Raw genomic sequence first — 12,820 nt, 5'->3', positions numbered from 1 at the left:
ATACATGATGACACAGGTCCTTACCTGTGATGTAGCAGGTGACCTGTCTGTTCTGCTCGGAGATGTCAGCATCCAAAGTCTTTAAGGTTGCAACCAGTTCTCCTGGCTCACCGTTCTCCACCACCGAACCTCTGTAGTCTTCTAAAGCAAATCGAGGAGCGTTGTCATTTTCATCGGTGATGAAGACCTCAACCAGGGCTTGGGAAGATAACTGGATGGTCCGTCCATGATCAGAGGCGACTACGTAAAAATGATAAGTCTGTTGGGTCTCACAGTCAAGTTCTTGGAGCGTGGTGATCCAACCACTCTCACTATCAATGGCAAACAGTTCGTGGATCTGGCTACCAGACTCTGCCAAAAGCCTATAACTCACCTGGCCATCACTGCCAGTGTCCTGGTCATTAGCTGTCACTTGGATGACCGTGGTCCCTCCGGGCATATTCTCAGTGAGGAAAGCCTTGTAGGGATCCGCCTCAAATATAGGCCTGTTGTCGTTGACATCTTCCACTTGGATGTTGACAGAGACCAAAGACACCAAGTCGGTGTCCTCATGCGGGCAGTGAGCCATCAGATCGATCTGGTACCATTTGGTGGACTCATGGTCAATGGGTTTCCTCACTTTCAAGACCCCGGTGTCTTGATCCAAGGAGAAAACCCCATCTTTGTTACTCTCGGGTGTGGTGCCTTCCACTAGACTATAGATGATTGGATCTTGACCGGCCACGGCTTTAACAAACCCAATTTCAGACCCTTCCGGGAGGTCTTCGGCTGCAGAGAAAGTATACAGAGGTTCCGAGAATTTGGGTAAAGAGACTTCATTAGGAACAACCTGAAGTCGGATGGGCACCAAAGATTCCCAGTGAGGGGGACCCCCATCCTGGGCTTTGATCTGGAAGTCAACAGCCCTGTTTTCCAATCCTACCAGGCTCTCTTTCACTTTAACCACTCCAGTGCTTGGATTGATGGTGACGATCTCTCCAGCCAGGACTTCCGGGGAGTCAACGGAGTAGGTCACATCGGCATTTCGGCCTTCGTCGGCATCATAAGCCAACACCTGGATGACCGGAGAACCCCGGCTGACATTGGATGGGATGGATACAGTGTACCCAGAGGCCTTGAACTGTGGGGGGTTGTCATTTTCATCAGTGACAATGATCTTCACGGTACAGAAGGCCACTTTCCCCCCTCCGTCCCTCGCCATGACTTTGATGGCGACCACTCTCTCGGTGGAATTTTCTCGATCTAATTCCTGCAGTGTGGTGATCTGGCCACTGGGGTTGATGGTGAACTTCTCCCCTGCCAGTTTATTGATGATTGTGTAATCTACCATGCCGTAGGGACCACTGTCCTTGTCGATCGCCAATAACTCGATCACTTTTGTTCCCACTTTGGCGTTCTCAGCTAATTCTGCCTCGTAAATGTGCTGCTGGAACTCTGGGCTGTACTTGTTGGCATTGGTAGTGTTTATATACACAGGGACGGCAGCCCGGAAGACCCCATCAGAAGCACCTACCCTCAAATGATAAGAAGATCCCAATTGTTTCTTGCAAAGATTGAACATAGAAATGACCCCCGAGGAGCTGTTAATGGAGAAGTGTCGGTCTTGATTGCCAGAAAGAATCAGGTACTCTAGGCGGGAAGTGTCTCCCAGGTCAGGATCGAGAGCCTGGACTTTAAGAACCAAGTGGCCACAGGTCGCTAGCTCACTGACAGTGGCTTCGTACTGAGGCTGCTGGAACTCAGGAGCATTGTCATTGACGTCAGACACGTTCACAATCACAAGGGTTTCTCCAGTGAGAGGAGGATCGCCCCTGTCCACAGCCCTGACCTTCACGTGAAAATATTGCTGGACTTCATAATCCAATTCCTGAGCGGTGAACATCTCCCCGGTACTCCCATTGATCTGGAAAACATCAGAGACCCCCGATCCATCCTCCAGGATCTGATAGGAGATATCCTTGTTCTGCCCAGAGTCTTGATCAGAAGCTAACAGTTGGATCACAGGGGTATGAGCAGGGAGACCTTCAGAAATCGAAGCGGTGTAGACCAACTGGGGAAATGTGGGAGGATTGTCATTCACATCGTCCACCAAGACTTCCACTATGGCTTCAGAAAAGGAGCCTAGCGCCGTATCTGTGGCACGGACCGTGAACACGTGCTTTCTCTGAGATTCATAATCTAAAGGTCCCGTCACGGTGAGGACGCCAGTCTTGAAGTCAGTTGTAAAGAGCATCAGGGGTTCTTCCTCTACGATATTGTAGATGAGTCTGAGGCCTTCCGGGCTCCGTGCTTGGGTATGAAGGATGGGCGTGTAGAGCGTGATGTTCTCGGGAACTCTGACTTTGTAGTAAGAACTCTGAAAGAGTGGATTGGATTTATTTCTCACGATCACCAGGACTTCTTCCTCCGTCTGTAAGGCGGGGGTTCCTCCATCCCGCGCGATCACTTTGAGGCGATACTTATTTAAAGCTTGGTAATCAAAAGGTTTCTTTAGGGTAATGTCTCCCATGTAGGGGTCAATTCGGAAATAGGTATAATCTTCGGCAAAGGCAAACATGACCGTCCCATTGGCTCCCAAGTCTTCATCCGTGGCCGATACCTGAAACAGGACGTCTCCGGGCTCCGTGCCATCTTGGATGGTTGTGTAATAGGACAGATGCTGAAACACAGGGGGACTGTCATTAACATCCTCCACGGAGACCCTGACCAATGCCTGAGCCACCCTGGGAGGGACACGATTGTCCCTCACTTCCACCGCCACCACGTGAGTGTCCTGCCGTTCCCGATCCAAGGCTACACCTCTCGTTTGCAGCACCCCTGCTGACCTGACCACGCGAAAGCAATCCGTGCCATTCAGGAGGAAGAAGGAAAGGGTGTCATTCACACGGTGACCCTGGACACGGAGAATCACCAAGGCCTTTCGCTCCTGGCTATTCTCATCCACACTTGCGCCATAAACCTCCCGATCGAAGCGCAAACTGTTGTCAGGGTTGTGGGCCAGAGAAATCTTGACCAATGCCGTGTCTTGATACACACCATCAGAGGCCCGGATAGAGAGCTTCCTCGGGGTCCCCAGGAGGGCGGGATTCAGCACAGAGAGGTGACCACTGAGGGGGTGAAGGGCCAGGGCTTCATCTGTGTTACCAGTTTTGATGCTGTAGTGGATTTCTGAGTCCTCATCGCTGGCTCGAACCACAAGAAGCTCCATCCCTGGGTGGGTGGGTCCCGTGAGTGTAACTTCATAGATCTGCTCTGAGAACCTTGGAGGAGAATCATTCACATCTCTGACCTTGACGATGACCTTGGCAGGCCTGGGTGCAAACAAGATGGGATTCCCTTGGTCGTGCACGTAGACGTTGAACTGGAGAGAGGGTGTGACCTCATAATCGATCTCTGATGCAATGGTGAGTGTCCCCATACTGGGGTCAATTGTGAAAAACTTTAGGGCTTCTGGTTGTAAGATTTGATACACCAACAAAGAGTTGGCTTCTTTGTCCGAATCGGAGGCACGGATGACGAACGGCTGGTTTTTCTCATCCACGATCAGACTGTGCAATGGAGCCGCTTCACTGACAGAACCCACAAATGTGGACTTGAAGAACGCAGGTACATTGTCGTTGTCATCGATGATGTAAACCAGGACTACGACATCGGTGTAAGTACCTGCCATATTGCTGCCCCGGATCTTCAGTTGGTAAGATGAGATTTTCTCATGATCGAAGGTCTTCTGGGTGGAAAGGAGGCCAGAATAGGAATTCAGGGAGAACACACTATCCTTATTTCCTTCTCTCAATTCATAGGTCACTTCTGTGGGACTGGTAGCAGATACCAGGAGGATCGGTGAGCCACGAGGGATGGATTCGGGGATCTCGATGAAGTACTCAGGTTGTGAAAAGATGGGAGCACTACTGTCTGAGGGGTAGACATGAATGATCACCGTAGCCAGGTCTTGCTTTTGTGGGGAACCTTGATCTTCGGCCTTCACGGTCAAGGTATACCGGCCGTGATTTGTCTGATCGAGTTTCTGGGCTGCCGTGATGATACCTAGGAGGGAATCGATGTTGAAGAAATCCTCACTGTTGCCTGAAAGAGAAGATGAGAGAAAAGAGTTCCATGCACCCTCAAGGGACAACAATGACACTATTATTATTATTATTATTACTATTATTATTATTTTGGCCATAGGGTCTGGGTACTGTCCTTGAGATCTTTTGCTCAAGGCTAGTGCTCTACCACTTTAAGCCACAGTACCACTTCTGGTTTTCTAGTGGTTCATTGGAAAAAAAGAGTCTCATGGACTTTCCTGCCCAGGCTGGCTTTGACCCATGATCCTCAGATCTCAGCCTTCTGAGTAGCTAGGATGACAGATGTGAGCCACTAGCGCCCAGAGAAAGCTCTGATTTCCTGAAGATACAATAAATGAACATTGTGGTCTAGGAGGTAGAAAGAAAACCTTGTTCCTCTTTGTCTTTCCATAGTAAGTATCCATAAATGTTCATCATGATTAAAGGTAATTATTACTGAATGCCACTAATTATGCATTATTACCATTACAAATTACCCTTAATCATCCACTGGAAACTGGATATTGTCACTTTAGTTATGTTAATTACTTATAATTGACGCTCGTCAATAATAGTACAATATTTTATGTATTAACACACATTTGTGTGTGTGTGTGTGTGTGTGTGTGTGTGTGTGTGTGTGTGTGCTGGTCCTGGGGTTTGAACTCAGGGCCTGAGCTTCTTTGGCTCAAGGCTAACACTCTAACCTCTAGAGCTACAGCTTCACTTGTAGCTCTTTGTGGTGCTTAATTGGAGATAAGAGTCTTATGGACTTTTCCTGCCCAGGCTGGCTTTGAACCATGATCCAGAGATCTCAGCCTCCTGAGTTGCTAGGATTATGGGTATGAGCCACCAGCACCTGGCACATTTCTCTTTTTGAATTTTCACAACTTTCTAGCAAAGGTAATACTCCTATTTTCATGATGGCAAAAACCATAAAGCACATGCTAAGTCATTATGTGACTTTAGCAGAAAATAAAAGTTATCCTTAAAAAACAATAGCATATCATGCCTGTAGTCTTAGCTACTCAGGAGGCTGAGATCTGAGGATTGAGATTCAAAGCCAGCCTGGGCAGGAAAGTCTTTGAGACTCTTATCTCCAATAAACCACAGGGAAAAAAAAAAAACTGAAATGGCATTGTGGCTTAAGTGGTGGAATGCTAGCCTTGAGCTGAAGAGCTCAGGGACAGCACCTAGGCCCAGAGTTCAGGCCTCATGACTGACAAAAAAAAATAGCATACAACCTATAAAAATAAAAAACTTACACATCTCCCTGATACACATACAGGAACTTGGTGTATTCTCAAACCTTGCTCGGCTCGCACAAGTGCCTTTCACATATATAGTCATTTAGTGGTTTACATCTTATTGTGTGTAAATGCTCCCCAAATGAGAGAAAAGTCCAAGAGCTGCTATCACTAATTAACCAGCAAAATGCTGGACTGGAAGCGTGGCTCAGGTGGTGGAGCACCATTGATTTATTATTTATGATTATGATTGCCAATCTGGAAGTACATTAGCTCAGTGATTCTAGTTCCACAGGATGCTCTAGAGCTGTCCTTGACCTACGGTTAAGACAGCTTGGTACTTGATTAATCTGATCATCGATTCACTTCAGAAGCAGTTTTTCTCATCTTCAGAAACCCTAGCCATTCTCACCTTTCAGGAGGGAGTAATGGATCTCCGCATTGGCTCCCCGGTCAGCATCCACGGCTCGGACCTGGAGCAGCTCTGTGCCTGGGACTGTTGTGTCCGGGACCCTGGCTTCATAATGAGGCTGGATGAACTTGGGTGGGTGGAAGTTTCCATCTTCCACTTGAATCGTCACCCACACAAAGTTCCTCTTGATGGGCATCTCTTGATCGCGAACCTAGGGACCCAAAGGAGGGACCAGGATCAGCTTCAAACTGATGGGGGGAGGCTGGGTTTCATAAACTCCATGAAAGAGAATGGCAATGAAAATGGTACCTCATCCGTGCATATTCCTTTAAATCCCGGTTCAGCCCCTAGGCTCTTCCTCCCTCCCTCCCTTCCTTGCTTGCTTCCTTCCTCCCGTTCCCTTCTCTCTCCTTCCTTCCTTCCTTCTTTCCTTCTTTCCTTCCTCCCTTCCCTTCCCCTTCCTTCCTTCCTCCCTTCCCTTCCCCTTCCTTCCTTCCTCCCTTCCCTTCCCCTTCCTTCCTTCCTCCCTTCCCTTCTCCTTCCTTTCCTCTCTTCCCTTCTTCCTCCCTCCCTCCCTCCCTTCCCTTCCTTCCTTCCTTCCTTCCTTCCTTCCTTCCTTCTTCCCTACTTCCCTCCCTCCCTCCCTCCCTCCTTCCCTCCTTCCTTCCTTCCTTCCTTCCTCTTTTTGCAGATAAATTCACCAATTCATGATTATCAGTCTTAACTTGTTTTCTTGTATAATTCTACTTGAAGAGAAAAGGAGAGACAGAGAAACTGTATTTTCCAAGTTAGGTCTTGAGAGAAGTTAGTTCTTGGAGATGTTAGCATGTTGTATAGGAAACAAAAATGCTATGTGGTCTCGTGAATTTGGGAAACACTAAATTAAATGAAGTGAAAACAGTTATCATCTTTTTGTGTTTTGGTTTTTTTTTTTGGGGGGGGGGGGTCCGGTTGTGGGGCCTGAACTCTGGGCCTGGGCGCTGTCCCTCAGCTCTTCAGGTCAAGGCTAGTGCTCTACTACTTGAGCCACAGCGCCACTTCTGGCTTTTTTCTTTTTTGCTTATGTGGTAGTGAGGAATCAAACCCAGGGCCTCATGCATGCAAGGCAAGCGCTCTACCACTGAGCCACCTTCCCAGCCCATCTTTTTGGTGTTTTTTTGTTTTTTTTTTTTTTTTGGTCAGGCTGGGCGCCTGTGGCTCACCCCTGTAATCCTAGCTACTCAGGAGGCTGAGATCTGAGGATCCCAGTTCAAAGTCAGCCCAGGCAGGAAAGTCTGTGAGATTCTTATCTCCAATGAACCACCAGAAAACTGGAAGTGGTGCTGTGACTCAAGTGGTAGAGCACTCACCTGGAGCTGAAGAGCTGAGGGACAGCGCCCAGGCCCAGAGTTCAAGCCCCATGACTGACAATAATAATAATAATAATAATAATAATAATAATAATAATAATAATAATAATAATAATAATAATAATACAGGCAGGGGCTGTAGCCCAGCAAGTATCTTCATTTCTGAGACTGCTCAGAGACTTCAGAATATACTAGTGTGTGTATCCTGATGTGTGTGTGTGTCTGACATACACTAATATGTATATCTGAGGTCTGGGAGACAGGAGGCCAGATTGACTCAGGTTTCATCTGAAGCTAAATAACCCGTATGACGGCAAACACATCTTTCTCCTACTATGGGCCAGGAAATAAGATGAGAGTAATGGGTGGTCTCATTGCTAGGATGAATGCTGTAGGTGCAACATTTAAGGAGGCTTTCATTCTCAAGACTGGGAATAAACCCTGTCCACAGAGTGATCGCTTTGGCCATCCACACATGGGGCTCGTCAGGAAAGCCTTTCCATACATTTCCTGCGTGGCCACCGCACACCCCAGCACCCTACTTCCAGATTTCCTCACCATAACGGTCAGCGTGTGCTGGGAAGGCCCTGAGCCCAGATCCAATTTCCCCACCGTCACTAAAGCACCGCTGTTGGGGTCCAACTGGAAGAGGCCAGTGCTTTCTGGGTCTTGGCTGCCCTGGATGGTGTAGATGAGACCCTTGCCCTTGTCTTCATCCGTAGCTTGGACTCGCAGGAGCTCCACCCCAGCCCGGGTGTCCTGAGGGACCCGGACCTCATAGTGCGGCTTCCGAAACTGCGGCCGGTGACGGTTCACGTTGGCGATCATGAAGATGTAGACCTGGAGAGATGGCACCACAGAAGGCGGATCGTGAGCTGCATGCAGACCATACAGGGGACTGGATGTGTCTGTACCCTTCCCTCTGCCATCCCAGGGCCTGGGATCCACCCAGCGGCTGCTCTGTGCCACAGACCACAGGCTGAGTGAGTGAGAAGACTTCAAAGCCAAAGCCAGTGGCTTCCAACAACAAACAAAAAAATCATTCATTGGCCCCTTCTTCCGTCCTTCCTTCCTTTCTCCCTTTCTCTGTCTCCCTTCCTTCCTTCCTCTCTTCCTTCCTCTCTTCCTTCCTCTCTTCCTTCCTCGCTTTCTTCCATCCTTCCTTTCTCCCTCCCTTCCTACCTCTCTTCCTTCCTTTTTTCCTTTTCTTCCTTCCTTCCTCTCTCCCTTCCTTTCTTCTTTTCTTCATTTCTTTCTTCCTTGCTTCCCTCCCTCCCTCCTTCTCTCCTTCCTTCCTTCCATTCTTCCTTTTTCTTCTTCCCTCCCTCCTTCCCTCCCTCCTTCCTTCCTTCCTTCCTTCGTTCCTTCCTTCCTTCCTTCCTTCCTTCCTTCCTTCCTTCCTTCCTTCCTTCCTTCTTTCTTTCTTTCCTTCCTTCCTTCTTTGGTACCAGTCCTGGGGCTTGAACTCAGGGCCTGATCATTGTTCCTGAGATTTTTCTCTACCACTTGAGCCACTGCTCCACTTCCAGCTTTTTTGGTGGCTCATTTGGAGATAAGAGTCTCACAGACTTTCTTGCTGGACTGGCTTTGAACTACAATCCTCAGATCTTAGCCTCCTGAGAAGCTAGGATTACAGGTATGAGCCACTGGCACCCAGCTCACTGGCTATTTCTTCCAATGAATTGTATAAAATCCAATCCACCAAACCAAGACTTTCTATTTCAGCCAGCCTTGAAGTGGGGACCCCTCTTCACTGACAATCATTCTTTGTGGCCAAAATAGCTCCCTGGCATCCTAGGTTTAATTAGAACTGCTCATTTGGACATGTGGGGGGGCGGGGAATCCTTGTGGAGCAAAGATTCCCCCCAAGATTGCAGAAGTAGAATGTTATTAAAGGAAGACCAGAGCCAGAACTTGGACTGTAATTCGAGCATTCTTGGAGGCGGGCCACACCCACAGGAGACCTGTGGCTCCTGCCCAACCAAGCAGGCCACTCCCCCCCCCCCATGGTCTCAGGGCAGGAATTGCAGGCTGAAGCCCATCACCTGAGTGGCAATGGTGTGGAATCCATCGGTCACCTCCACCGTCAAGTTATAGCGGGATCTTCTCCTTGTGTCCAGAGGTCTGGCGATGACGATGCTGCCTGTGGTCTTCTCGATGTCAAAGTCCATGTCCTTGTCACCATCTGAGGAGAGGGGGGAAGGGAGAGAAGATCACACATGGCCTTGATGACAGGCTACAATCATCCAGTGCGAATGTGGCTGTGGCTATCAGATTTATCACTTGGGACTGACCTTGGCTGGCCTTGGCTGATCAAGACTCAAGGAAGAACCTGAATCAGAGGAGCCTAAGCGTGTTTTAAAAACTGTTGCTAGCTGGGTGGCAGGCTGGAGGTTAGCTCCTGGGAAATCCTAAAAAGCTACCAGTAAGTCAGGTGCTGGTGGCTCAGGCCTGTCATCCTAGTCACTCAGGAGGCTGAGATCTGAGGATCGCAGTTCAAAGCCAGCCCAGACAGGAAAGCCTGTGAGACTCTTGTCTCCAATTCAATACCCAAAAAAGCCAGAAATGGAGCTGTGGCTCTAGTGGTAGGGGCACTAGCCTTGAGCAAGCAGGAGTTCAGGGACAGTGCCCAGGCCCTGATTTCCAGCCCCAGGACAGACAGATACACACACACACACACACACACACACACACACACACACACACACACACACACACACACACACACACACACACACACGTGCATGCGCAAATAGGAATGAGAATGGGGCTTGTGGTACAGTTCAGTGATACATCACATGCTTAGCATTCTTGGGTCAAAAAGGAAAAGAATTAAAATAAAAAGAAGAAGAAAAACAGGACACTGTGCATGGCCACAAACTTATTTCAAGTTCACAGTCGACCAATTCATTCTATGTTGATTTTATGGTTTCACTTCTGGGACTTTTTAGAGAGCATTCATCTTAGATCTCCTCAGTATTGACAGTAACTAAGATACTGCCCGGCTCTAATCGGGGTCACCAGGAAGACTGGGGAGGTGATCCACTGGAGATCAAGTTTGTAATGGCAACATGGCTGACATAAATCATTTTCATTGCACTCTGGCCACTAATCAGGATAAGATCTGGAGGATGGAGGTTCAAAGCCAGCTCAAGAGGGAAAGTCTATGAGCTACACCATCTCCAAAATGACCAGCAAAAATTAGCTGGGCTGGAGCCATGGTTCAAGGAGTAGACTACCAACTGAGTTAGCAAACGACTCAAGTATAGAACCTTGAGTTCAAAACCAGGTACTGAGCCAGGAGCCGGTGGCTCACGCCTGTATTCCTAGCTACTCAGGAGGCTGAGATCTGAGGATCGTGGTTTAAAGCCAGCCCCGGCAGGAACATCTGTGAGATTCTTATCTCCACTAAACCACCAGAAAACTGGAAGTGGCACTGTGGTTCAGTGTGGTAGAGCGCTCGTCTTGAGCTGAAGAGCTCAGGGACAGCACCCAGGCCCAGAGTTCAAGCCCCACGACCGACAAAAACAAAAAACAAACAAAAACCCTGGAAGGGTTGAGAAAGGGTGAACGCCCCTCAGGGGTAAAAGGTATAAGCAGGAGAGGGAGGGGTATCAGAAAGATATCCCAGGAGGACCAAGGCTGGTCTAACATTTTCCTTGGATCTCACCTGAGATGTTGAACCAGAAGAGGCCAGGCCGGCCTTCTACACTGATGACCCCTAGCATATGGTTTACGGGGTCTGTCTCCATGACTGTGAAGCTGTACTGGGGTTCATCAAAGACGAGGGGTACGGAGGACGGCCGAGGCTGAGGAATCCACTCAATATGCAGCCGGACGCTGGTCGAGAGTGGCGGTTGCCCACTGTCAGTTGCCTTGATCTAAAAAGACATCAACACCTGTATTTGAGCCCCGCTTCCCATCTGCTCACTCATTCATGGAACACACACATGAAGTCTGACTAGAAACAGGCCCCAGGGCTAGTTTCCAGAAGCACCATGAGTATCTGAGGTCCAGAACTCCCTGGTTTGAGGACAATAATCAAAACCACTCTTTATGCTGTTGCTGCTGCTGCTGCTGGTAGTGGTGGGGCTTGAACTTGGGGCCTGGGCTCTGTCCCTGAGCTTTTGTTTTTGCTCAAGGCGAGCACTTTACCACTTTGAGCCACAGTGCCACTTCTGGTTTCCTGGTGGTTCATTTGGAGATAAGAATCTCGGGGTCTTTCCTGCCAGGACTGGCTTTGAACCATGATCCTTAGATCTCAGCCTCCTGAGTAGCTGGGATTACAGGCGTGAGCCACCAGCTCACCCAGTTAGGCACATCTTGATTCAAACCCTACCCCACCTCACCCCATTCACTAAATTTCCATCTGGAGGAACAGAGTGGATTCCCTAGTTCTTTACTTAAAGAGAAGGGCCTGGAATTCTGATCCTGGAGTGAGATGAGGATTTCCGGTTTCTCTGGGCAGACCCAGAAGATGATTGCTGCTCCCACTGCATTGACAGTGGTCTGTCTGTCCTCCTCTCCCCTCCAGTCCTTTCCGCCCCTCTGGCTCCATGGCCTCCCCCTGTCTCCGCTCACCGTGAGGATGTTATATTCGCCGGCTGCAAAGGTACTGCTGGATGACACCACACCGGTGCCTGGGTCGATTCTGAAGCCCTCCTCATCGCTCTCTTCAATACTATAGGTGACTTTGCCATTTAGACCCTCATCCAGGTCTGAAGCCACCAGCCTGTACACAGGCCCAGGAGACACGGGGCTCAGCCTCTCTGGAAGGCGGACATTGAGGAGCTTGTGGGAAAACACAGGTAGGTTGTCGTTGACATCCAAGATGCTCACCACCACTCTGGAAGTGGACTTCAGGAGGGGTTCCCCATTGTCCAGCACAGTCACCTGGAGACAGAATGCAGCGGGGAAACATCTGGATTATCCAATGCAAAGAAGTGCATCGGGACGGTCACATCCACAAGCCTACATGTGCTTTTCCAGGCTGCAAAGGGCAGTTCAGTAGTCCTGGTTTGGAATACGCTTATTATGGCTATTCGCATAACCTCACCCACTTGGAACATAGCTCTCCAGGAACCTTACACACAAGAAAATCAGGGAGAACAGGAGAAAGATACTAGAGGGAACCGGAAGAAGCCAAAGCCAGAGTCTCTGGGCCCAAGCTGGTGCTCTTCCCCCTGGGAAAGCCCTCTGGACCATTTCTTAGAGACTAGCTTGTAATCTTCAGCTTTCCTCAAGCTGCTCGAGATGAGATGTTCATGCAGGAACAGGTGGAGACTTCTAGGCCAACTACACAGCCAGATGTATGAAATAAAGTCTAGATGGAGGGAAAAGGCTCTAAGGTAATAGCAGAAGAAAAACGACTCTGTACAGGGGTCGATGGTCCCAGGTAAAGACCTGGTAGGAGAGAAGGTAGGGAATTTGATTCACAATGATGCAGGATTTTGTTCTGTGTTTAGATTTGTGGGAATGTAGTTTAGTGGGAGATCACTTGTCTAACTGCACAAGGCTCTGGGTTCAATCTCTATCATCACACATCTATATTTCTGTGTATTTATCTATCATCCATTTATCATCTATACCTGTCTATCATAATCAACTCTCTGTCATCTATCTACCTATCACTTAGCTATATCTATCATCACCAAGTGTCATTTATTTATCTATAGGTATATAATTTATTATCTATATTTATTATAGCTATCATCTATCTATTTGTCATCTATATTTATATCATCCTCA

At 48.6% G+C, this 12,820-nt stretch overlaps 1 protein-coding gene across 1 annotated transcript in view; it reads right to left on the bottom strand.

The window, feature by feature from the left end:
* Positions 1-12,820, bottom strand: part of Fat2 (FAT atypical cadherin 2) — a 70,122-nt gene that overhangs the window by 30,368 nt on the left and 26,934 nt on the right. The window contains exons 5-10 of the mRNA XM_070022675.1: positions 11,654-11,965; positions 10,743-10,953; positions 9,118-9,257; positions 7,631-7,912; positions 5,724-5,934; positions 25-4,083 (exon numbers count right to left, since the gene is read on the bottom strand). Of these exons, the coding sequence (XP_069878776.1) occupies positions 25-4,083; positions 5,724-5,934; positions 7,631-7,912; positions 9,118-9,257; positions 10,743-10,953; positions 11,654-11,965 (5,215 nt within the window). The remainder of the gene's footprint in view (positions 1-24; positions 4,084-5,723; positions 5,935-7,630; positions 7,913-9,117; positions 9,258-10,742; positions 10,954-11,653; positions 11,966-12,820) is intronic.

Source organism: Dipodomys merriami, unplaced genomic scaffold, assembly GCF_024711535.1.
Source record: "Dipodomys merriami isolate MVZ:Mamm:240054 unplaced genomic scaffold, mDipMer1.0.p SCAF_151, whole genome shotgun sequence".
Lineage (NCBI taxonomy): Eukaryota > Metazoa > Chordata > Mammalia > Rodentia > Heteromyidae > Dipodomys > Dipodomys merriami.
Note: the sequence above shows the minus strand (reverse complement) of the source record. Positions and strands in the feature narration are given on the sequence as shown.